Consider the following 26,991-nt stretch of genomic DNA (forward strand, 5'->3'; position numbering starts at 1 on the left):
TTGCGGAGAAACTAAATGGATTCTTTGCTTCAGTCTTCACGGCTGAAGATGTTAGGGAGATTCCCAAACCTGAGCCGGCTTTTGTAGGTGACAAATCTGAGGAACTGTCACAAATTGAAGTGTCACTAGAGGAGGTTTCGGAATTAATTGATAAACTTAACATTAACAAGTCACCGGGACCAGATGGCATTCACCCAAGAGTTCTGAAAGAACTCAAATGTGAAGTTGCGGAACTATTAACTAAGGTTTGTAATCTGTCCTTTAAATCGGCTTCTGTACCCAATGACTGGAAGTTAGCTAATGTAACACCAATATTTAAAAAGGGCTCTAGAGGTGATCCCAGCAATTACAGACCGGTAAGTCTAACGTCGGTACCGGGCAAATTAGTCAAAACAATAGTTAAGAATAAAATTGTCAGACACATAGAAAAACATAAACTGTTGAGCACTAGTCAACATGGTTTCTGTAAAGAGAAATCGTGTCTTACTAATCTATTAGAGTTCTTTGACGGAGTCAACAAACATGTGGACAAGGGGGATCCAGTGGACATAGTGTACTTAGATTTCCAGAAAGCCTTTGACAGGGTCCCTCACCAAAGGCTCTTATGTAAATTAAGTTGTCATGGGATAAAAGGGAAGGTCCTTTCATGAATTGAGAACTGGTTAAAAGACCCTGAACAAAGGGTAGGAATTAATGGTAAATTCTCAGAATGGAGAGGGGTAACTAGTGGTGTTCCCCAACGGTCAGTCCTCGGACCAATCCTATTCAACTTATTTATAAATGATCTGGAGAAAGGGGTAAACAGTGAGGTTGCAAAGTTTGCAGATGATACGAAACTGCTCAAGATAGTTAAGACCAAAGCAGACTGTGAAGAACTTCAAAAAGATCTCACAAAACTAAGTGATTGGGCAACAAAATGGCAAATGAAATTTAATGTGGATAAATGTAAAGTAATGCACATTGAAAAAAATAATCCCAACTATACATACAATATGATGGGGGCTAATTTAGCTACAACAAGTCAGGAAAAAGATCTTGGAGTCATCGTGGATAGTTCTCTGAAGATGTCCACGCAGTATGCAGAGGCGGTCAAAAAAGCAAACAGGATGTTAGGGATCATTAAAAAGGGGATAGAGAATAAGACTGAGAATATATTATTGCCCTTATATAAATCGATGATACGCCCACTTCTCGAATACTGCGTACAGATGTGGTCTCCTCATCTAAAAAAAGATATACTGGCACTAGAAAAGATTCAGAAAAGGGCAACTAAAATGATTAGGGGTTTGGAACGGGTCCCATCTGAGGAGAGATTAAAGAGGCTAGGACTCTTCAGCTTGGAAAAGAGGTGACTAAGTGGGGATATGATAGAGGTATATAAAATTATGAGTGATGTGGAGAAAGTGGATAAGGAAAAGTTATTTACTTATTCCCATAATACAAGAACTAGGGGTCACCAAATGAAATTAATAGGCAGCAGACTTAAAACAAATACAAGGAGGTTCTTCTTCACGCAGCGCACAATCAACTTGTGGAGCTCCTTACCTGAGGAGGTTGTGAAGGCTAGGACTATAACAGCGTTTAAAAGAGACCTGGCTATCTATTCTTTTGATTTTTTTTTAGAGCTAACAATTTCACTATCTATTATTTCATACATATTTTTCTGCACTCGTCTAGTCTAGGTTATTCAAATGTAGAAAAATAGGCTTTGCCTCTTAAATGCTATCTTCATATATACCAACCATACCAGTCATGGCCCTGTCATAGACTTCCATTATGACACTGGACAAGTCAACATGTCTTTGCTCCACATTTGTAAAATGGGCATAATAATCCCTCTAGGAGTAATGGGTCAGAAAAATCAGAATGTGTCTTAAAATTAGTAGAAGTGTGGGCAAAATAGCACAGGACAAATTCAAATCCAATAAGTCATTCACTTTCACTTCTAAGCCTCCTCGGAATTATTGTTTTTCATTCCAACTGTATTTTATGTAACTTCCTCCCTAATTTCTTACTTGCATTTTTATTGCGCTGCAAAAAGGCAATTGTTATTTTGGGCTGTACACAAATTTCATAGAGCAGGTGGGAGATAGTTTCCATCCACGTGGTTTTAGTGTAGTAGTAGATGGCACATGGCATTCAGTTTTGGGCTCCACATTACTAGAAAGATGTTCACAAATTGGAGGCTATTCAGAGAAGTACAAAGGGGCTGGAGGAACTCATTTATGAGGAAAGAATTAAAGAGCATAAAAATGAACATAGATTGGCTAAGCAACAATTAAGAGACTGATCTAATAAAGTTTACAAATATTTATAAGGTGTTAAAACCAAGGATATCTGATTTAATAATAATAATCAGACTAGTGCACACTGCTTCTTGCCCAAACGGATCAGCCATCAGCTGCAGTGGTTCACCAGACTGAGCCAATCAGTCAGTGTATTCAAGACCCGAAACAGAATGGAGTTCAGCTCTACACCACCTCCGCAAGCTTATCCATCAACCAGCCTATCCTGATACTAAACAATTATGATGCTAGAACACAGTGTTGCTGAACTCCTGTGTATCTGGCATTGACTCCAGTGCAGCTTTCCATTCCATTATAGAGTTCTTCTATCATGCTATCTTCCCAGAGAGGCCAAGTCTCCTTATCAGATCCCACAAACCTTCTCGATGTGCTGAATCAAAGGCCTGACAGAAGTCTATAAAAGGTGCTGCACATAGCTTATTAAATTCAGCCATCTTCTCAAAAAGGGATCTCAAAGTAAAGATCTGATCAACAATGGAACAACCAGGCCGAAAGCTTCACTGAGTATCCTAGCCTTTGCCACATTGTTGATTCAAGATGTTAATATGGTTTGGTTATTAATCGAGATAACTAAGTCCATGGCCATTACCATCAAGCAGCCTCCAGCTCTGGATTATAACTAGCTCAGTATTAACCCCACTGGGCAAGATATCAAGCAGGTGGCAACTGTTAAATATTTAGGCAGTGTCATATACTGTGCTGGAGGATGTGGGCATTTGTATATCAGCAGCTGGTGCTGTGTTTCAGGCTCTTCAGCAGCCTTTGTGATGACATTGTGATGTCAAGCTTGCTTTGAAGCTGTGGATCTATAGAACCACTGTTATACCAACATTATTGTATGGAAATGAAACATGGGAGCTGAGGAAGGCTGAAGAACATCGGATTGACGTTTTTGAGTCCTGTTGTCTCCATATCAAGTGGCAGGACAAGATCAGAAATTAAGATATTTGAAGCTGAACATAGCAACTGCCACATCAGCTCTGAGGCAGTTTTGGTGGCTTTCTTAGTATGAGTGTTTTTCCATTCTAATAATACAATGAATTCCAAAGTGTGTGTACCAAAGAATGCTGCTATGTGACTGATAATCATCTGGGTGTCAAAAGCTTTAGTGGTTGTATGTCCATTACAGGCTACTTCAAGCACCCTGCCAGAGATTGATCTGGGTGATGCTCAATTTGCAAGGAGGCCACATCCCTTTAGATAAATGGTACATTGAGGTGTAACTAGGGATAATTAGATGAAATTAAAAAAAGGAAATTTTAAGTGGAATATCAGGAAAATCTTGGCAATGAGACCTCCAAAGTCATGGAATAGTTTCCATAAGGAAGATGTGGAATCCCCATTCTTTGAGAATTTTAAAACAGGACTGATCCAAACACCAGAAAATCTATTTTAGAGAGATGGACTGGATGTTCTAATGGGATTGTTTGTTTGGGGGTTTTGTTTTTTTGTGTGACTTCTCCTGTTAGAATATCGTTAGAAAAAGTTCTATATTTTTCCTCTTAATTATAAGGCTCTATTATATGCAAAATGCTTCCAAAGACAGTAACGCTGAAAGCAAAAATCAAGCCTCGATGCTAAAATGAAAAAATTACAGTCAATGACACATTTTCTTTTTCTGTTTGGAGTCTGGGTGTGGGAAAAACTATCCATTCCATTTTGGGTTGGTTTGCTGAATCATTGAGGTGGAAATTCAAACCAACAAGTAAATAGTGGGCATGTATCTATGTAGAGAAATTGTGTTGAAGATTTGTCACTGAAGAATTAGCATCTACGTAAGAGGTTCAGATCAGATCAGTTCAGAAGTGATGATGTGACTCAATTGAAGAACTTCCAGGGTTTATTTTTCTGAGAATGTGGGTTAACCTATTTAAAATCTGATGTCCAGCTGGGAATCAGTAGGGACAGGTAATTGTTGAAGATTTGTTTTTTCTGATGAACTATAGAACATTCAAGATTTTCACCTTTATTATTAAGCATTGCTGAGTGACCTTTGGGTGCCTATTTGCAGGTCACAAAGGTCAATCAAAATCCACATGTAAATCAGCTTTTTGGCTCAGAAATTTTAATATTAAGGTTATTGATAAAAAAATTAAGAAAAGACCAAAGAAAAGTAATAGTTGCATACTGTATTGTATTTGTCCAACCCTCTAATTTATTTACCCAGTTTATTTATCCAGTTTGTCCAAAAATCTGTACTTTCACAAAGGAACCATATTTTAATAATTCTGTGGTAATTTAAACAAGTTTGGGGACAGGTATAGGGAGCCTCAGTTTTTATTGATTTGCTCCTCATGCAACTTCATTGAAATCAATGAATTTGCATAATGTGCAAATCAAGGCAGAACTTCGCCTAGGCAACTTAAATACTTCACTGAAAACCCACTCTTACTACTAGTCAGTTTCTGTTTTTATTAAAAGACAAGCTTCCATTCTTCCCTTCATGTCTTCCCACTCTATTTTGTATGACTAGGATTTGGACGTTGCCTCTAGGGATGTTCATTTTATGATTTTGTGAGATGACTTTTAATACGGTGTCACATGAGTCTCTATTTGTGATTTGAATAACTGGGTTATTGTACTTGGCATGATTTCAGCATCACCTGAACTGACACGTCCTGCTGAAATAATTAGCATCTAAAGACAGCAAGTCAAAATGGCTGTAATAACTAAGAACAAGATTGTGATCAATCCCTTATCTGGTTGCGGCACACAACCCCAGCACACACACTTTTTGCAGCCCACACAAGGTCTGATTCAATAGCAGTTCCTTGGTGCTGGAACTATTCACCACTTCCTCCCCTGGTGAGCCAGCTGTTCAAAAATGAACGGAGAAAAGGTGAGTCCCTTTCCCCCCTGGCTCCATACACTGGCCTACAGAGCAGGGTATGTGCACCAGAAAATGCAACCCCAGTTTACACTGTGCACTCTCTCCAACCTCATGCACACTGGGGAACTCCAGGAGACATTGTTGGCCACATTCTCAGCCCCATAGCACAAAGCAGTCAGAAGCTGCCCATAACCTCTCTGCTGAGCACAGACACCCATAGTGTGGAGAAGTCCCCAGTAGGTGTAGAATTAGGGCTAGTCTACACTAGAAGTGCTACAGCAGCACAGTTGCACAGCATCTGGTGAAGATTCTATGTGCCGATGGCATAATAAAACCACCTCTGCAAGACGTGGCAGCTATGTCAGTGCAAAAAGTTCTCCTGCCAACATATTGTTGTCCACACTGGCAGTTAGGTCAGTGTAACTTACATCACTCAAGTAGGGTTGCCAACCCTCCAGGATTGGCCTGGAGTCTCCCAGAATCAATATCCATTTCCTGGTGACTATTGAAAGCAACTCAGTAGATTTTAATAGGATATTTTTAAAAAATGACATTAGGTCATGTTGGGAAAACAAAATCTCCTGGAATAGCTTCAGTCAGAATAGGCAACCCTACACTCAGGGGAGTGGCTTATTCACTCCCCACAGCAACATAAGTTACACCGACATAACCCATAGTGTAGACAAGCCCTCAATGAAGTTGGCTCATACATCTCCCTTCCCACAGCTGCAGTGGAGGTGAGGTTGGCGGAAATTAAGGAAGAGTGCCTGGAGCATCATACGTTCCAGCGGGTGCAATTTACAGTAGTGCCTGGAGTCAAGCCAGGAATCAGGGAGCTTGTAAACAGCATTCTCACCCTCTGCTGAGCTGGCAGAAGCTGGATGAAATAAAGAAACAGTTCCTGTGTCTTTGAATTCCAAATAGTCATTTTGAGCTGCTTATAACTTTTTTTAGTCTCATACTTTTCTGGCTGAAATGTGGCAGGTTTGTTCTAAGCCAGGGAGCTAATTCTTACGGAAAGTTTGAGTGAAAGTTGTTCCTCCATTTTCAAGAACCAAAATACAGATTTCCCATTACGCAATTATTGTTGAACAGCTCTAACGTGTCAGTGGTAAAACCTTGAAATTTAGCAGGGGGATTGGTCTGTAGGACATGGGTGTGTGGTAGAAATGGGTTGTGGTTTATCAAAGGTTTAAGAGTTTTAAAGTGGTCTTTTCATATTCACACTGCATTTTATAATGCAATCCGATGCCACAGTTCTGCCTGTTTGTTCCTTAGGAAAGTTTGTAGGCATAGCTGTGTTTTTTTTCTGTCATTACTGAAAGTGCTCCGGGACCATGGCTGTTTCCTTACAAATGAGAAAGGCCTGCATGGATGGCCACAAGAGCTCCTCCTGTCTGGTTGCACATATTGCACAATAGAGTATTCTTATGCTGTCTAGCAAATAGCTGAACATGGTGGAATTCTTTTTTTTTTTTTTTAATTAGGGAATTCTATACAAAGCAAACAAAACTACATTAAAAGAACATTATGGCTGTTAACTTTATTACACAGCAGTAAGGAAATGACAAAGCTAAGGTTACCTCTGCCCTTTTGTGTGTATGTATTATGATACAATGTTTTATTACATAAGCACATATTGTTTTTTGCCCAGGGCCTCTGCCTCATTCTCTATGCATATTGGAGAGAGAATGAGGGAGGCTTGTATACTAAATTGGTCTAGTGTCCAGAAAAACCTGTCCTCATTCAGTGCAGAAGCTGTATTGTGTTGTGAATGAGACAGTGTTTTTCCATCAGAAGGGAAGAACTCAATGAACTGGGACCCAGGAGGTCTAGGTCTTTTTCTGCCTCTGCCACAGACTCTTTATGTGACTTTGAGCAAATTATTTAATCTTACTGAGTATCACTTGGTATAATAATACTTCCCACCTTGATGGGGCATTGCGAGTATCAAGACATCAATGTTTGGGAGGCACACAGGTACCCTGTGAATAAACACTGTAGAAAAGTATTTAGTCCATTTTGAGTTCAGGGTTTGGATGGGTATGCAGTGAATGAGACGTGGGGGCATCCTTTGAATGGTGAAGAAATATTGAGCATGCTGTTATTCACTGAGCATTATCCTTGTACACGGAATGAAGAAGGGTTCGGTGGGGAAAAAATTTTATGTGATCGAGTCATTAAAAGATTTTTTGAAATGCCTACATATGCATGGGAGAGTTAATGTTGGTATTTCCTATCTTTGGAGTATTTCTCTTTGGAACCTTAAAGTTGTTTTAATATAGGTATGTTTGGTATATCATGCTTTATGTGCTAGATTCTCCAGTCCAATATAACCACTTTGCATTGCGTGAGTGGTGCAAAAAAACTGGCCAAAAAAAGGCCAGTGGAGAATTCCCCCTATACAGGGGAACTTTCTGACAGTGAGAAGATGGCAGAGGCTGCTCTTCCACCTCCTATGCCAGTCTTTCCCCTCTCTCCCCAATATAAAGTGTGTGAGGAAGTATTCTGGGGGTGTGGTGTGGGCAGAACAGGGAGGGTAGGTGGATGACCAGAGTTCCACTACATCCATTTCTTCATTTGAGTAAGATTCCCGAGAAAGAATAGTGTTTACAGCTGCTCCCTGCAACTTAAACTTCCTTCAGGGCAGGAGGATGAGAATCTGGGAGCCATTACTGGCTCGCTGAAGTTTCTACTTGGGTAGGATAGTAAATCTGTCCACTAATGAATTTTAAACTGTAATATGTTAGAAATATATATAAAATGAAATGACAAATTACCTTGGGCATGAAAGTTCTAAATTAATTTGCTCATTATGGCTGTCTATCCACTTGGCAGTGATGTGATCGGTTATACTAAATCATGTAAATAAGATATGTGCTTCACCCAGAGAATCAATATATTTTCTTTTCAGACTAACAAACTCTTTTGTTTACAGTCATGCACATATAATAGTTTAGTGTTTTGTGCCTGAAAGTTTTTTTTAGTAAATCTTGTATTCCTCAGGAACTAGCAAAGTCTACAGAAAATTTGTAAGTGCTCCAGGATTATTGAATTTTTTTATTATGTCAGCATTTTTTTAAATTTCTCAAGCATCATTATCTCCCGCAATTTGTATCTGACTTATTTTCCATACATGCACCATCAATCGACTTTTTTTCATAAAAAACCTACGTGACAGAGTAATTTGGGGCTCTTCAGTAAAAGCTCAAAACCTGCCTGATTCATTTTAAGCTGATTCCTTTTTTGACTTTTGACACCCATCTAGTGGATACAGCACAGCATAACAATGTTAAACTCCAAACACTTCCAAAGCCACAAAACTCCTCAGCCTCATGCATACTAGTGGATGTCCAGAAATATAGATTATGTAGGGTTACCATATTTCCACAATCAAAAAAGAGGACACTGGGGGGGGGAAGCCCCGCCCTAGCCCCGCCCCATCCACTCCCTCCCACTTCCCACCCCCTGACTGCCCCCCCTCAGAACTCCAACCCCCCCTGCTTCTTGTCCCCTGACTGCCCCCGCTGAGAACCCCCCACCCCTAGGACCCTACCTATCCCCTGACTGCCCCGACCCTTATCCATTCACATGGGTGGCAGGGTTGTAGAAATTTTGGTGGTGCCCAGAACCCACCCCCCGCACCTGCCCAAGGCTCTGGGAGGGGAGTTGGATGGCGGGAGGAGGTCTGGGGTGCAGGTCCTGGGCTGGGGATTAGGGTCCAGGAGGGGTGCAGGGTGCAGGCTCTGGGATAGAGTTTGGGTGCTGGGTGCAGGCTCCGGGCTGGGGCAGGGGGTGGGTGTGCAGGAGGGAGTGAGGGGTGCAGGCTCTGTGATGGAGTTTGGGGGTGGGATGCAGTGCAAAGGGAGGGGGTGCAGGCTTTGGGAGGAAGTTTGAGGGCAGGAGGGCATGTGTGGGAAGGGGGAAGGGGGTTTGGGAGGGAGTTTGGGGATAGGAGGGGATGTAGGGGTGAGGGCTATAGCCCTGAGGATGAGGGGTTCATGATGCAGGAGGGGGCTCAGGGATGGAGCAGAGGATTAGGGTGCGGGGGGATGAGGGCTGGGGCTGAGGGGTTTGGGGCGTTGGAGAGGCTCAGGGCTTAGGTGGAAGGGCAGGGTAAGGGCAGCCTGTCTTCCCATTAGTGGATGGGGGATGCTAGGACCCAGGGGCAGCAGACAGCAGTTGCTGTTGGCTCTGGCAGCACAAGCAGGCAAGGGAGAGGCGGGGGGAGTCTCACGGGGGGGGGCACGTGAAGGGGGGGGTGGCAGGTGGAGGCCGGGGACCCATCCAACACTCCCCCGCTCCCTGAGTGCCCCCCCCCCGGACTCCCCTTACCATTCTGGCTCCATGTGTTTGCAAAACACGCTGCCCGGTGGGTCGGTTTGTGTGTTACACAGGGCTGCAGTCAGAGGGAGGGGGGAGCAGGGGAGGGCTCTGGCTGCTGGAGGCCAATGGGAGCAGCTCAATTGGCCCAGCTGCCCAATCAGCAGCCGCACTCTGCATGGAAGAGAGGGAGGGAGGCGAGGGAGAAAAAAACCCCAGACATTTTAACCTTGTTACCAATTCCTCCCGGACGGCTATTTAGAGACGCAAAAGCCGGACATGTCCAGGGAAATACGGACTGATGGTAACCCTAGATTATGGCCCCTCTCATGTCAGGAATGATTGAATGCAACTCTGCTGATTCTAGCCAACATATTTTTTAAATTTTAAACTTTTAAAAACATAAATCTTTGCATCAGTGGAGGGCAAAATCATTTGCATCAAAGTGCCAGAAATCCACACTGGGAGAAATAAGCTTTGTAAGTGAAAAATTCATACCTGATCCCCCGAAAGGGAGATTGACCAAACCAGAAAATATTGCTAGAGCATGCAGAGGTGTAATCAAGAAGGCCAAGGCACAATTGGAGTTGCAGCTAGCAAGGGATGTCAAGGGTAACAAGAAGGGTTTCTACAGGTATGTTAGCAACAGTAAGGGAAAGTGTGGGACCCTTACTGAAAGGGGGAGGCAACCTAGTGACAGATGATGTGGAAAAAGCTGTAGTACTCAATGCTTTTTTTGCCTCGGTCTTCACAGACAAGGTCAGCTTCCAGACTGCTGCACTGGGCAACACAGTATGGGGAGGAGGTAAGCAGCCCTCAGTGGTGAAAGAACAGGTTAAGGACTATTTAGAAAAGCTGGACATGCACAAGTCCATGGGTCCAGATCTAATGCATCCAAGGATGCTGAGGGAGTTGGCTGATGTGATTGCAGAGCTACTGGCCATTATATTTTAAAATTCTTGGCGATCGGGGGAGGTCCCGGACGATTGGAAAAAGGTAAATATACTGCCCATATTTTAAAAAGGGAAAAAAGAGAACCCGGGAAACTACAGCCTCACTTCAGTCCCCGGTAAAATCATGGAGCAGATCCTCAAGGAATGTGTGGATATGGGGAAAGTGGTGGATGTGATATATCTTGACTTTAGCAAAGCTTTTGATATGGTCTCCCACAGCATTCTTGCCAGCAAGTTAAACAAGTATGGATTGGATGAATGGACTATAAGGTGGATAGAAAACTGGCTAGATTGTCAGGCTCAAGAGGTAGTGATTAACGGCTTGATGTCTAATTGGCAGCCGGTATCAAGCGGAGCGCTCCAGGGGTCGGTCCTGAGGCCAGTTTTGTTCAACATCTTTATTAGTGATCTGGATGCTGGGATGAATTGCACCCTCAGGAAGTTCGCAGATGACACTAAGCTGGGGGAAGAGGTAGATACGCTGGAGGGTAGAGATAGGGTTCAGAGTGACCTAGACAAATTGGAGGATTGGGCCAAAAGAAGTCTGATGAGGTTCAATGAGGACAAGTGCAGAGTCCTGCACTTAGGAAGGAAGAATCCCATGAACCGCTACAGGCTGGGGACCAACTGGCTAAGCAGCAGTTCTGCAGAAAAGGACCTTGGAATTACAGTGGATGAGAAGCTGGATATGAGTCAGCAGTGCCAAGAAGGCCAACAGCATATTGGGCTGTATTAGTAGGATCATTGCCAGCATATCGAAGGAAGTGATTATTCCCCTCTATTCGGCACTGGTGAGGCCACCCCTGGAGTATCGTGTCCAGTTTTGGTCCCTCCACCACAGAAGGGATGTGGACAAATTGGAGAGAGTCCAGCAGAGGGCAATGAAAATGATTAGGTAGCTGGGGCACATGACTTACGAGGAGGCTGAGGGAACTGGGGTTATTTAGTTTGCAGAAGAGAAGAGTGAAGGGGGATTTGCTAGCAGCCTTCAACTACCTGAAAGGGGGTTCCAAAGAGGATGGAGCTAGGCTGTTCTCAGTGGTGGCAGATGAGAGAACAAGAAGCAATGGTCTCAAGTTGCAGTGGGGGAGGTCTAGGTTGCATATTAGGAAACACTATTTCACTAGGAGAGTGGTGTAACACTGGAATGGGTTACCTAGGGAGGTGGTAGAATCTCCATCCTTAGAGGTTTTTAAGGCCTGGCTTGACAAAGCCCTGGCTGGGATGATTTAGTTGGTGTTGGCCCTGCTTTGAGCATGGGATTGGACTAGATGACCTCCTGAGGTCTCTTCCAACCCTAATATTCTATGATTCTATGAAAAACAAAACCAAAAAAAACCCCCCAAAGAAACCTGAAATAGCCTATAAAATTAACTGATGAATTCTATGGTCAAGGAAACCTGTACAAAGGACCATTCTTATTAGACAACCACTTATTTGGGGACTGTCTGACATCTCCCCCAGATTCTTAATTAGAGATCCACATTTGTTAAATAACTAAGCTTGGTCAGTTCCTTGAATGGTTGTTTCAATTGGGTTTCACTGTTCTCCTCCAAGCTTTTGCTTGACTAAATTAAGAGCTCTCTTCAGGGCCAAATGAACTAATTGTTACTGAACTACTTAATGAACAGAATTGTGGAAGACTCAAGGCTCCCATTCAGAGAGGTTTGAGGCAAACATTTGGTTTGTTTGTTTCAGTTTGTATGGGATTACATCCCTTGACACTTTGAGTTTCTGGGTTTAAACAAACCCAAAACTCAAAGCAAAATGAACCAAGACCACTGAACTTTGCAATGCTACCACCTGAAACAACCCAGCCCATGCTTATCTGAATCTTGATGCAGTTTTCGGAAAACAATTAAATGGAATTTGGGGCCATGTTTTCAAAAAGTTCATATGACTCAACATTGTTTTTTGATGAACTCAAACCAATTTCAGATTTCATAAATTCTCTTGCTTTTCGATGTTGCTAATTTTACACAAACTTACAAGTAGCCTGGGAGACAGTCTCATTACACAAGAAATAACGTTTTTCCCCCTAACTACAATTAAAGTAAAATTCAGCCAGCCATCTTCCACCACGCCTAAAATTATATTAAAGATGACCTGAAGAGCTTATTAAAATAATTTTGAAAGCCTTCAAATTCTTAACAGAAAATATGTCAAGAAATTATGCTGGCCCTGTACTGTCTAGATCACGGGTCGGAAACCTTTCAGAAGTGGTGTGCTGAGTCTTCATTTATTCATTTTAATTTAAGGTTTTGCGTGCCGGTCATACTTTTTAACGTTTGTTAGAAGGTCTCTCTCTATAAGTCTATATATTATATAACTAAACAACTGTTGTATGTAAAATAAACAAGGTTTCCAAATGTTTAAGAAGCTTCATTTAAAATTAAATTAAAATGCTGATCTTATGCCACCGGCCTGCTCAGCCCGCTGCCGGCCTGGGGTTCCATTCACCTAGGCCGGCAGCAGCATGAGCGGGGCCTGTGGCCAGGACCCTGGCTGGCAAGAGGCCGGCAGCCAGAACCCCAGGCTGGCAGCGGGTTGAGCGGGGCCGGTGGCTAGGACCCCAGACCGGCAGCGGGCTGAGCAGAGCCGGAGGCCGGGACCCCAGACCAGCAGCGGGCTGAGCAGCTCAGCCCGCTGCCGGTCTGGGGTTTCGTCTGCTGGCTCCTGACAGCCAGGGTCCCGGCTGTCAGCCCCGCTCAGCCCGCTGCCGGTCTGGGGTCCCGGCCCTGCCCACACAGAGTGGGTTCCAACCTTCCCCCTGGTTCTGGCCCATTCTCTTCCTCTCTCTCTGCACTGAGCTGAGGGTGGGAGTGCACTGAGCACAGGGCTGGGGGCGAAGGAGTAGGCTGGGGGTTGGGGTGCAGGGTCTGGCCAGGAGCTAGAATGAGGGAGGGGGCTCAGGGTTCGGGCAGGAGGTTTGGATGTGGAGCGCTTACCTGGGCAGCTCCCATTTGGTGTGAGGGGTGCAGGTGGGAATGTGGGGGGGGGTGCAGGAGCTCCCATTTGGTGCTCAGGGTGGGGAGTGCAAGAGTCAGGGCATGGGGTGGGAGGGGCTGGGGAGTGCAGGAGTCAGGGCAGGGTGTGTGTGAGGAGGGTGTAGGAGTCAGGGCAGAGGGCTGGGGGCATGTGAGGGGGTGCGGGAGTCAGGGCATAAGGTGTGGGGGGGCTGGGTATGTGTGGGGGGTGCCAGAGTCAGGGCTGGGGTGATAGGGGGTGGTGCAGGGGGCTGGGTGTGAGGGGGGTGCAGGGATCAGGGCAGAGGACTGGGGGGTGGGCTGGGATCGGGGGGATGCTCCCAGCCCCCTGCCCTGAGCGGCTCTTGGCAGGGGGCTGGAGGGATATGCCCTGATTCTACTCCTCTTCCCCAAGGCCCCACTCCTGCCTCTTCTCCGCCTCCTTCCCGGTCTGAGCAGCGAAGGCGCTGGGGCTCCTCTTCTCCCTTCCCTCGCAAGGGCCATCGGTGGCAGGGAGGGAGAGGAGGCGGAGCACGATGCAGCACGCTGGGGGGAAAGAGGTGGGGGAGGGGGAAGCTTGGCTGCCGGCAGAGCCTGCCCTACAGCAGCAGCCGGCAGGACCAAGCTTGCTTCTGCCCCCTGACCCCACCAGAGAGAGCGTTAGGTGCGGGGCAGAGAAGAGCGGGCTGGGCTGGGCAGGATTTTTAATGGCACACTGCTGCCTGCCAGGGTCCCAGCCATCGGCCCCGCTCAGCCCGCTGCCGGGGTTTGGCAGCAGGCTAAGCAGGGCCAGCGGCGGCCGCAGCATGCCATTAAAAATCGGCTTGAGTGCTGTCTTTGGCACGCATGCCATAGGTTGCCGACCCCTGGTTTAGATGTTAGCGATATCTTCAATGTGCTTCAAGAGAAGTTGCTCCAGACTCTGTCTACCAGAACTCAGGTGCTAACAGGAATAAAGCCTTTCAGTTAAGTTTTAACATGTATCCTGTAAATGACTTGGGTTCTTAAACTACTTTTATGATGCTGTTGAGTTTTTGTAAGCATTCTGCTTCACTATTAAGTGATGTTTTTGAACTGGTTCATATTCAGACATGATTGAACTAGTGGAACTCTATTTATTAATAATTATCCTTGGCCAAAGTTGTCAGGCCTGGCTGTCAAAGGTAGGTTCCTAAATCCATAGTTACCTAAATAAAAGTGCCCAGATTTTTAGATGTGTGAGCATGTGCATCTCTCATAGATTTCCACAGGAACTGTGGGTGCTTAGCACTTCTGAAAACTTTAGGCAACTAAGCTTTAAAATTTTGGCCATTGATAAACAATAATTTTATTATTTATTTAAATACCAGCATGCAATGGTGCTGGAACAGTTTTTATAGTGGGGATGCTGAAAGTGGAAACCATGTATTTGGGTTGTTATCACTACTTCAAGCCAAGGGGTGTGGCAGCACCCCTAGTTTTAGCGCCTGTGCCAGCATAGGGTATATACAGTGCTTTATTGTAAGAAAACAGCAGGCTTCTAAAACTCATTTCCTTCCCCCACCAGAATTTGTCATCCTAACGACTCAAACAGATATAGCATGAATTAAAAAAAAAAAAAGTAACACAGATGAGTTGCAGGTGAATGTTGTCTACATAGGTGCAGGACATACGAGTTTTAAGGAGTGGGAGAGTGTTTGGTGAATATTGACTGGGATGCTCTTCCAAGAGTACAGAAAGCATTGAAAAAATGAATGGAGACTAGAATGGGGCAAAGAAAACAGGGGAGGGACTTAAGGAAATTGTAGGGAGCAGGAGCAGGTTGTAGGAGAAAATTAGGACAGAGATATAAGCAGGAGCTGGATGGGTAGAGTGTTTTAAATGTGAGAACGAAAAGCGTGAACTGAATCTGGAAGAACAGGGAGCTAGTGCACTGATTTCAGAAGAAGGCCAACAAGAATATCATAGGTAACCATGAGCCTTTAAATGCTATGCTTTATTTCTCAAATTATAAAGCACAGCTAATTTGAGATTTGGAAATTCTGTGGGGCTTGTAATAATAGGGTGTTGGTGGTCACAGGAAACATACTCAGATATGAGCAAAAGGAATTGAAATATAAAAACAAAGGTTCAAGAGACCATGCATTTCAGGATATTACTGATGATCTAATCAGTGAACAGTTCTGAAAACATCTGTTGGGCTCACTCTACTGAGTCCTTGTTGAATACCATTGTGTTGAATAATTTTTCAGAGAAGATTTGTTTTCCTTTTCTGTATTCAAACCATTTGTGAAAGATGGCATATGAGGTGATGAGAGATCCAAGAGAAATGCAGCCGAATGCCTGAAATTCAAGGAAGAATAACAAACTGATTGAGGAGAGGATAAAAGTCAAATATATAAACTCCTGGGTTTTGTTTATACTCTCTTATGCAATGCAGACCTATCTCCAGAGAGTGGATTGCTGAGAATTGAGACATGCTGTGAGGGCTGTTTCTCCTTTCCTCTGAATGCTGTTTTCTAAAATATTTTTTTTTAAATGAGCTTGTTTCTTTTCTAAGCAGTATCATCTCTATTTTGGATGTTACCATCTCTCCTCCCTGCCCAAAATATTCTGATAGGTCATCAGTTCCTACATTCACTCTCCCCTCTCAATTGCTTTGTTTCTTTCTTCATTGGCTACTTGAAAGAGTATCTAGTAGTATATGATGAATCATGTTTATTACAGTAGTGCATAAGGACCAACCAAGAATAGGGCCCCATTGTGCTAGGCACTGTACAAACGCAGAGTACCAGACAGTCCCTGTCATGACTGATAGACAAATCAGACCTGACACAGGCCATTCAGAGTGAATATTTAATATTTGATCCATCCTCTTTTAACTGCAGCAGACGTTAGCAGCATTCTTTAAGAATCAACCTTTAACTTGCACTTCAGCAGAGCCACACCAGGTATATGATGCAGATCCCAAGGTACCCAACATATATTTTCTGTTATGGAGCACTGAAAAGAGAACTGTTTATTTCTGTAGAGATACAAATTGCCAGGGTAGCAGGTAGCACCCACTTACAACTGTGCCTGTCTAGAAGACTGTACCCCATCCTATCAGATACAGCCCTGACCTTGTGGTTCACACATTCATCACCTTCAGACTTGAATACTGTAATGCATTGTATGTAGAAACTGAGCTGTGTGCTCCAAAAATCCCTCCATTTGGTACAAAATGCAGCGGGCAGGCTGCTAAGCAACACAGGTTGCCATGAGCACATCATCCTGACGCTGTGCACTCTGCACTAGCTCCCCATTGATTACAGAGTCCAGTTCAAGGCTTTTTGTTCTGAGTTTTCAAAGCCCTTTGTGGAATTGGTTCTAGCTACCTAAATAAAACACCCTTCCCTTTTCTGTGACCATGGCCTCCCATGCCAGCTATGGTCCTTAGGAACAATTAAATTGTTGACCAGTAGACAGAGCTTTGACAAGAACTGGATCTAGACAATGGAAGTGGAACTCACTGCCGCAAGAAATAAGAATGGCCACAAATCTTACTGTGAATAGCCATAAATGCAAAGCTAATTTCTTTGACCTAGCTTTACAATAAGAATAACCTCTAATACACTCACACCCCATAATTCTATTCAAGCATTATATTCCTACCTGCTGGGAATAAAAATAGGACAGTTGTTGTTGTTTTAATATTTGAGCAGTTGTCAGATATTATGATGCCCATGTAAGAAGCTAGATAGGAATCATATCCCTTGGAGTGGGAGAGGGGGAGGCAGGCCACAAAACAGGGGGACAAGGGCATGGAGGAGGAACCAGGGAAGGTGGGGAAAGCTTCTGGATCCACTCTGACTCCCTGGTGCTAATGTGTTCTTGTGGGCAAAGGCCTGAGCAGATTCTTGAAAACCACCTTCCCTCCCTGTTCCTGCAGTGATCCCTAATAGGGCTGACCATAGGAACAACTCCAGCTCATTGGCCCAAGCTTTGTGTTTCTGCTCTTACAGCACACTTTTCAGCTGAGAAAACACATGCACTGAGTCCATAGTGCCACTAGTGGACACCCCACATCCCAAGAAGCGTGTAGACTTCAATAACCTTAATAGTGATTTATCTCTCCTCCCCCCAGTCATTCTTTCTTTGGTTATCAGCAATTCCACAGTATATTTCCAGAGACACCTGTTATTGATTTAACAGTGGAGTTGATCAGCTGTAGATTTTCCCACTATTAACAGAAGTTTTTAGCTATTGAAAAATGTGTTAGAGACATCTGCTCTTATAGCTGCATTTGTTATTTTCAAAACTCTCAGCATAACTGTGGCATAAATCTTTTTTTACTCCCTCCCCCTCTTTCTTACAGTTTTGATGTAGACAATGGCACATCATCGGGACGGAGTCCCTTGGATCCCATGACGAGCCCTGGGTCAGGGCTAATTCTCCAGGCTAACTTCGTCCATAGTCAACGTAGAGAGTCCTTCCTCTACCGGTCAGACAGTGACTATGACCTCTCTCCAAAGTCCATGTCCAGGAACTCTTCCATTGCCAGCGACATGTAAGTGTTTAAAAAAGAAAGTTGACCTCCCACATTTTAGCTATCATTTCATCCTATGTTAATCACAAGCCCAGGCAAAATGGTCTGTTACATTTTTGGTACCATAAATCAGCTCCTTCAGAAATCAAAGACAACAATCACAAATGCTGCTGAATTCACTACTAAGAGTTTTTAAAATCAACCTTACCTTACACATACATACTATTTTTATACACTTAATTAGTTTTGTCAATCTGATTTCAAAATAACCAATAAATATGTCAAAACAGCCCATGGAATTCACTCAGTTTCTGAATGTTACCTTAGTAATATTTTTAAGGAATGCATTTGACTTATTTTAATCAGTGAGGCTGTTAATATATATATTTTTTGGCAAGGTGTGCAACAATTATCCTATGTAGCCTGTTGTAAACCCTGTGTACCATGGTTGCCTGTGGTTGTGGACAAAAGAAGTAAGGAACTGGAGAATGTATTTACTTTTCCAGCATTTCCACAAGAACAATTTCACAAAAGGTTAACCATGTAGCAGCTAAATTGTGATAAGCTGCCCTTTTCTGAAAACGTTTATACTTTGTTCCTAAAAGTACATTGCTTTGGTAGTCCAGCATGGTGGTGAGAGGCATGAACAGCTTGTAAGGAGGTATCCTCACCCTTTTAAAAATGATAAATCTGTTATGTTACAATCCAATCTATTCCCAAGGCTCAAAATAAATAAATACAGTTTAAAATTGCCCTTTTGAAGTATTTTTGAGGCTCTGACAGGAATTATTTAGCAGATTCCAGGGATGGGATGACTCCATCAGAGGCAGAAAAAGACTTCAATTTCCTTTCAGTTTGGTGACAAAACTTTAACAAGGGTCTCTTGAGGGGCTCCTCCAGCTTCTCACTACTTTTTACTATTCTTCTGTTTTATGTACTTTCTGCCAGACGGGCTAATCTTGCAAACACATACCAAAACTAATGTTACTCATATGAGTAGTCCCAAGTCAAATGCAAATCTATTTTATTTATAAGGCACTAAAAACACATGTAATTCTCTAACCTCTACTAATTTTTAAACTGCTAAAAATGAATAGCTTAATGATTTTTAAATTTTTAAATCTGCTCCAACTTTCATTGCTGAGTATGTGTTTAGGGTTGAATTGTAAACCCCTAAAGTAGACAGGCATGCTTGCAAAGTCCCCTACTGAACAAGGAAATCAGGAGTATAGAAACATCAGATCTTAATATAAGTGCTAAGATTTATTTTATAAAAAAGGAATAAAAATTCATTGAACATCATACTTTTTTAAAAAGTCACTTTTTGGGATGTGTGAATTCTCACTCATTATTGTGAAATGTATTTTCCTCTAGTATTCCAATCCTTAGGAATTTGGAACTGCTATTTGCAGCCTATGTATCTTTTTATAGATGTTAATTTGTCTACCCAAGATAGCTCTTTTCCCATTTGAGTGCCATTTGAGGTGACATTCATCCCTGTGCCAAGAAGCAGCACAATGCCTATGCACCACGTAAGCCCTGTTGATTTAACACTTCCTAGGCCTAGTGCCACCTCTTTGCCCCCTGTGTGAACAATATGGGTGAGACTAAAGATCAGTGAGACAAAAATGGTCTTGTCTTGCCTGAAAGGAATGTAAAAACACATTGTAATCACAGACAGACAGTCTGATCCAGAGTCCTTACTTCCATGAGGCCAAACTTTTTGTGTCATTTCTTGTGACAATCCTACTTGAAAATCCTACTTTCCCAGTCTAAGGTACAACACTGATCCCCAACCTGCTAGCAGATGAGTTATTTCAGTTAACAATTTCAATTACTGCTCCTCCCATAAACCCATAAGCCAGTTTGGCATTTCCTTGATTTCCTAGTGAGATTTCAACACAGATCAATAACTTGGATGAATGATTTAACTATTGAAACACCGAGGACATTCTTTTCTTTTTATATTTATAATCAGTGTTCCTTTGAAACAACGTTAAACACGTAAGAACATTTGGCTAATCAGAACTCACAAGTGGGTAAACATTCCAGTGCTCCCCATCAGACCAGAGATTCTGCCGTTGTGCAATGGAGCAGCTGTTATACGTCCCTGCTCACTATGCAGGATGGAGGGGAGCATGAAATACAAAGAGCAGACCTTCTTACCTCTGGAGAGTCAAATACCCCTCTTTGACCAAGCATTTTCTTCTGACTGCCATTACTGGAATGTCCTGACATCATAAGTGTCTTCATCTGCTGTTCATTCAGACACTGAGGTGACAGAGGCTGGAAGCAGTCTGCACTCCACCCAGAAACAGAGATCTTCACACCATCAGGTTAGGAGGCAACACATTTCTTGCACATGTCCTAGTCATCTCAGTATCCAAATAAGAGATTGAGCCATCTATCTGATTGGTCAGCATTTCTGAAAAGCTGCTACTCAAAGCAGAAAGCAAATAAATAAAATATCATATCACAATAAAATATACAACCAACATAATTTCCACAGAATCCTAAAGTACGACTTGTTACAGGCAGAATTCTTAAAAATTAATTGTAATTGTGCAAAAAAATGAAGTGTACATAAATGTAAGGAAGGGGTGAGCAGAACTGAAAAGTTATACCTAGTCATTTTATACTAATGCTATGTGAAAAATTTAATGGGATACATTGTTGGGATACAATAAAATGTATATGGCTCATCTGAGCACACATTATCCTATATCTGAGTTGCATATTTATCATTAAACCTTAGTAAACACGTTTCTGTTAAGTTTAATTAAATCAAAAAATTTGAATTTAAGAAGGAAATGAAAAAAGAAAAAGAAACAAAAACAAGGAAAAGAGAAAGAAAGACAGTAAAGAAAAAAAAACAAATATTTAAAGATCATTTACATTTATTAAGTATCAGGGGGTAGTCGTGTTAGTCTGTATCTACAAAAACAACAAAGAGTCTGGTGGCACCTTAAAGACTAACAGATTTATTTGGGCATAAGCTTTCGTGAGTATAAACCTCACCTGCATCCGAAGAAGTGAGGTTTATACTCACGAAAGCTTATGCCCAAATAAATCTGTTAGTCTTTAAGGTGCCACCAGACTCTTTGTTGTTTTTACATTTATTAGTTATCCATTCATGATATCTTTGTTATGATCCCTCAGTATTACCTGTTCACCTCAGGACAACAAATATAGCAGCACTTCACAGACAAAAATAAAAACAAGAAAAATAAATAATGAGGAAAAATGGACTGAGTTCCTGCTTAATTTTAACAGATGAATATTCTTCAGGGCAGCATGCACACATAAAGTTTACATTAACACAGGTATAAAATGTTGACCATACAGCAAAAAAAAAGTCCAGATATTTATCATTCAGAGTTACAGCGTGAGCAATGTGTAGCCCAGCAGTTAACATTAACACAACAGTGATCTTTGACAAACAAGATCACAAATCTTATTTTCAGGTCCGTAGTGGTTGTGAGTGTAAAGACTGTGCAGCATTTTGGTTATTTAGTCAAAGGTGGGGGGAGGTCTAAGAAGACCTGGCACAGGATTCCAGAAGTGCTTTAAAACAAGTAAATGTGAGTCAGGAAATAATAGTAATAGCAGGAGTATAATGATATATCCAACCTTATTTTTAATCCTCTTTGTCTGCAAAATGATGCCAATTATTATGTTTATTACCAAACTTTTCTTGCAAGTAGTCATAAACCCAGTTGGTCTCTTGATTTTAAATCAGGATCACTGGCAAGTCTCTTCTTAGTCAATAATTGTGAGATGTTGCTGAATTAATGTGAGCTTCCATACTGTGCTCTGATTCTTACCATTTTCTGAGCCCCCAAACAAATTACAGATGAAGACCTTCATGGCAAAGCTTACTTGCTTGGATGCTTTTTGTACACTGAATATCCAGTCAAAGAACATAGCAAATTCCACGTGGAATTCCAAATTGCAATTTGCTTTTTGGTGACATTCAGTGTGTTGCCTTTTGATCTGTGAAGCTTAGATACCTCTGAGACCATTTTCATCCTATGGACCCTCCTAACAGTTGAGAACAAACTTGGGCATTTTCCTCAGTTTCCCTAGATGTTAATGGTTAGGGTCAAGGCAGGGTTACATTCAGAAGGATTCTGGCAAAATCAGTTGTTTTATGAGTCTTCAAGATGAACAGCTCTAGCTCAAGGAATATGGAGGCCCTGACAAGCCTGTAAGCTCCTTTCAGCAAAGGGCATTTTTTTCTTTCTTCCTTAAAAGAAAAAGGTAAAGGGGAAAAAGATGGATTAGAGGAGGAAAAAATGCAAACTTCTAACACTAGCATCATAAAAGTCAAGAAATCAAGCATGCAAAGTCTGGAAATTCCAAAAGTTAAGGTAACAGTTGTTGCCATATTATTTACTTTGCCATTTTGCAATTTGTTTATATTTTTGAGTTTTGGTTAAATAGAAACATTAATGTTTCTTTCTGTGTTGTTAATGCATATCACAAAATATATACACCTCTACCCCGATATAACGCTGTCCTCAGGAGCCAAAAAATCTTACTGCGTTATAGGTGAAACCACGTTATATCGAACTTGCTTTGATCCACCAGAGTGCGCAGCCCTGCCCCCCCATAGCGCTGCTTTACCGCGTTATATCCGAATTTGTGTTATATCGGGGTAGAGGTGTAGGATATGCAGTTTAACTGGATTAATATTATAGGAGAAAATTCCAGAAACTCCGACTCTTGAGTGCTGATTTCTCAACCTCAACAGTGCATTAAACTCTACCTTTACGTAATTCACAAAATGTACATATGTACTTGGAGGGAAATAATATATTGACTTTAAAAAAATTAGAGATGTCTGATTTCCATTACACATCAACATAAATTGGGGTTTTTAAGATAGCACTTTGGATTTCAGGGGTCACAGGCGACAGAAAAAGCAGTAAAGAAATATTAAAGTGAAACACAAATGTGTAGTGTTATGAGTAAATATAGTCAGTAGATGGCAGTATTGATGTATTAAATTCATGATCTTATTATTTAATTAATTATTTTGGATTATCGCAGTGGCTAGGAGCCCCAATCATGGACCAGGACCCATTGTGCTAGACCCTGTAAAAACACGGAACAAAAAGATGTTCCTTCTCCCAAAGAGCTTACAAGACATACAGATAAGAGACAACATATAAGACAGCAGACAACAGATGGATACAGACAGATAGATGAGGGAGTACAAGGAAACAATGAGATATTATTGGTCAGCATGATGGGCAATGATTTCAGCACACCAGCAGCCTAAATATTGTCAAGTTTTTTATAGGCATCACAGCAACTGAGATTTTAAGGAGGAATGAAGAGGTAACTTTGTGGATGTTTACAGGGACCACCTCTGAAGTGTGAGGGGCAGCCTGGGAGAAAGAATAAAGGTGCATGTTTGAAAATTTAGCAAGTGGGTGAAGGAGGCTGGCATTATGTTGTATCAACCAGGCAAGGTACTAACAACTTCAACAGGACTTTATTTTTACAGTGGAAATCTCTTTACCAAGCTGCTGCTGTTGCACCCTCTGTAACTCTCACTCAGCCTCCTCAACTCCTCCCCGCTCCTTCCTGTTTCCTATCCATTCAGACTTCCAACAGCCAGTGGTCCCAGTTCTAATAATCACAAGCAGCATCTAAACACCACACATTACTGGCCAGTCAGAAATGGGAGTCAGCATTTTGATATTGAATGAGAGAGGAAAGGCAGAACAGCGAAGTATCACAATGTGGAGGAAAGATAGGAAGAATAGGAATAGACCAGGGGTTGGCAACCTTTCAGAAGTGGTGTGCCGAGTCTTCATTCATTCACTCTAATTTAAGGTTTGGCGTGCCAGTAATACATTGTAACATTTTTAGAAGGTCTCTTTCTCTAAGTCTATAATATATAACTAAACTATTGTTGTATGTAAAATAAATAAGGTTTTTTCAATGTTTAAGAAGCTTCATTTAAAATTAAATTAAAATGCAGAGCCCCCTGGACCGGTGGCCAGGACCCGGGCAATGTGGGTGCCACTGAAAATCAGCTCACGTGCCACCTTCGGCACGTGTGCCATAGGTTACCTACCCCTGGAATAGACCTATATGGCTGCATCAGGAGCTTTTGAAAGTCAAAAGGAAAGCCATACCAAAAGTGGAAACAAAGGTACATTGCTAAGAAAGAGTGTAGAAGAACAGCACATGTAGGACAAAATCAGACAGGTTAAGGGACAAAATGAGTTACAACAAGCAAAGGCATAAAAAGCAATAGGAAGTGGTTCTATAAATATTTCTAATGTAAGACAATAATGAAATAATGTGTGGTTTCATTACTTAATGGGGAAGGAGAGCAAATAACGGATGACACAGAGAAGGCTAAAGTTTAATGCCTTTTTTTAATTCACTCTTCACTAAAAAAGTTGGTTGTGACCAGGTGCTTAACACAATTAATATTAACAAGGAAGAAGGATCTCGGGCCAGAACAGAAAAATAACAGGTTAAAGAATACATAGATAAGTTAGATATATTCAAGTCATAAGGGCCTGATGAATATCACCCTAGAGTACGTAAGGAACTAGGCAAAGCAATCTCTGAATCATGAGAACTCATAGAGGATTGCTAAGGTACCAGATTACTGGAGAAGGGAAACATAGTACCTATCTTAAAAAAGGAGTAAAAGAAAGAGCTGGGGAATTATAGACCAGTAAGCCTAACTTGGATACTGAACAAAGATACTGGAACAAATTATTAAACAACCAATTTGTTTAAACCTGGACACCAACTGCTTTGCTGCTCACTTGGAGGCTGTATAGATTGCAATTGCTTTTTCCAAAGGGTTAATTTCCATCACTTTTTCTGGCTTCTCTCTTATTTCTTACTGCTTTCTGCACCTCCTCATGATCTGAATAACTGTTAGCTAAATAGTAAATGTAATATATTAGATATCTTCCTAAAACATCATACTGTCTGACTGGCATCTTCTCGTTGAAGAATCCACTCGGAAATATCCTCACTCATTTTTAGCTTGGCAGTCCAGTGATTGACCTGTTTGCATTTGGAAACAACAATAAAACACCCATGGCCTCCTCTCATGTGAGGACTTAGGATGTGAGGTGACAGATATTTTCTTGTAGACCTGGCCAAGGTGTGTTCTATATGCCTTTCCACTGCTCCCCAGAATCATTCAAAAGCTAGGATAGAGAAAGCAGCAGTGATACTATTTATGCCTTCTGACTGAAGGTGCTGTGGTTCAGAGTACTCATTAACCTAGTGGTGAACCTCCCAATGTCTCTAATTCATAGAGGAAATCTGCTAGTGTAAAGACCAGTTCTCCATCCAGGACCAATTCTCCATCCAGATTCAAAAATGGATAGTTGGATGATGTGATTAATACTTTCATGGATCCTAGAAAGAAGTCAACAAACAGAACTTATTCTACTAGCTGGTGCAAGGTCCATGTTTTAACTACCATATTAGAGGGAGTGGAGCATAGGACTGAGTGCAGTGAGGCCTTCATGTAGCTGTAGAAGAGTGTCTACGCTGCAGAGTCCTGTGTTCTCCATGTGTTTGGGAAAAGAGAATTTTCCACAGATCCTCACATTAAGTGCTTTTTTAACGAGACTATCCTTATTCCACCCCGACAAGGTCCTCATTCTGGTCCTTGCAAGGATCATACAGTTAACTCCTGTTGGAACTGTGACTATACTTTTTTCTATTAAAGTGATGTTCTTGTTAGCTGTTTATCTCCACGACTTGAGTTTTTTAAGTTGGGTGCTTTGTCTGGTGAGACCCAGTGTTGTATCTTTGACTCGGACAGAAAAACCTCACAACCTTGGAAATAACAGGGTCTTTCTGTCATCTGACAGAGATGGAAAATGATATCCAAATATTTGGGTTTCTTTTTTCAGGATTAATTATCCCCATGTTCCACAGTAGAAGAAAACATTGTGTTTCTCCCACTCATCCCCCAAAGTGTAGTTTACACAATCTGTAATTTAGGAAAGTAGATTGGATATGGAAGTTGACTGAAGTGGAGAGAACTTCAGGTGGCGCGGCTTTCCCCTACTGCCTATGACTGACAGGTCTGGGTTTGTCCTGAAGTTACAAACAGGCTGAAATACCCATTGTAGGGGAACTATGGATCTTTTTACTCAAGGAAAGGACATTTTCAGGTAAACACAGATAAATGTTCTTAATCCTGCACTGTTTGTTCAGGTAGAACTTGCATTGAGTGCAAGTTTAAGCCCATGAAGGGAGAGCTCCTTGAAGCTTAGTGGCAGTTAAAAGTCGGCCAACCAGTTGAGCTACTATATAAGCTTCATCTGGGCCTTTACTATTAAAAAATTTAAATATATATTGTTTTCAAGAACAGAAAGCCAAATTACCCCATGATACAGCCTATACTCAATATTTCTGAGCTAGAAAGAACTCTTATAATAATACACTGCAAGTAAACATGATGTCAGTTCTTAGGGTATGCAAGAAAAGCATTTTCCTTAAAGATGATCTGCAAAAAGTTTTCAATTTTAAGATGTTTGTAAGATTCAAGGAGAGGAAAAAATGCTTAGTTATTAAAAAATTGAATTAGCTCTATATTTTAACAAAATTAGAAACAACTATTGGCTTCCTTAGATTCTGAGGAATTTGGACTGCAGATTTCCTGATTCTTCTCTCAGAATGAGTGACATAAATATGTACAAGGGATGAAAAGAACCATTCTATTCTGAACCTCAAGTTTCATTCCCACTACTATATATGTTTTCTTTTGATCAATTTGATTAATTTCAACTTAGATGTGTGTGTTTTTCTGGAGAATTTCAATAAAACAGGGGCATATTTTATTTATTAAAGCAAGAGAAAAGTATTTATGTCCTTTTAAGAAAAAGATGCAACACAGTTTTTTTGTTTTTAAGATTTTATATTTAAATTAGATAAGCCTTTAAGTTTCATACTTGCTCTAGACTTTGGCACCATATTTTAAAGAAATCCTGATAACCCATTTTTAAAAAGTTATAAACAAAGGATAACCGAAAAGTTAATTAAAATGAAGACCAGTGCCTGAGTACTATGCCATTTCCAATTGCTTGCAATATTTTACAGAAATTCA

At 41.7% G+C, this 26,991-nt stretch overlaps 1 protein-coding gene across 9 annotated transcripts in view; it reads left to right on the forward strand.

The window, feature by feature from the left end:
* Positions 1-26,991, forward strand: part of PDE4D (phosphodiesterase 4D) — a 1,107,352-nt gene that overhangs the window by 903,658 nt on the left and 176,703 nt on the right. For all 9 annotated transcript variants that reach the window (XM_054031502.1, XM_054031504.1, XM_054031511.1 and 6 more), the window contains one exon: positions 17,715-17,906. In XM_054031502.1, coding sequence (XP_053887477.1) covers positions 17,715-17,906 — 192 coding nt within the window. The remainder of the gene's footprint in view (positions 1-17,714; positions 17,907-26,991) is intronic.

Source organism: Malaclemys terrapin, chromosome 6, assembly GCF_027887155.1.
Source record: "Malaclemys terrapin pileata isolate rMalTer1 chromosome 6, rMalTer1.hap1, whole genome shotgun sequence".
Taxonomy (NCBI): Eukaryota; Metazoa; Chordata; order Testudines; family Emydidae; genus Malaclemys; species Malaclemys terrapin.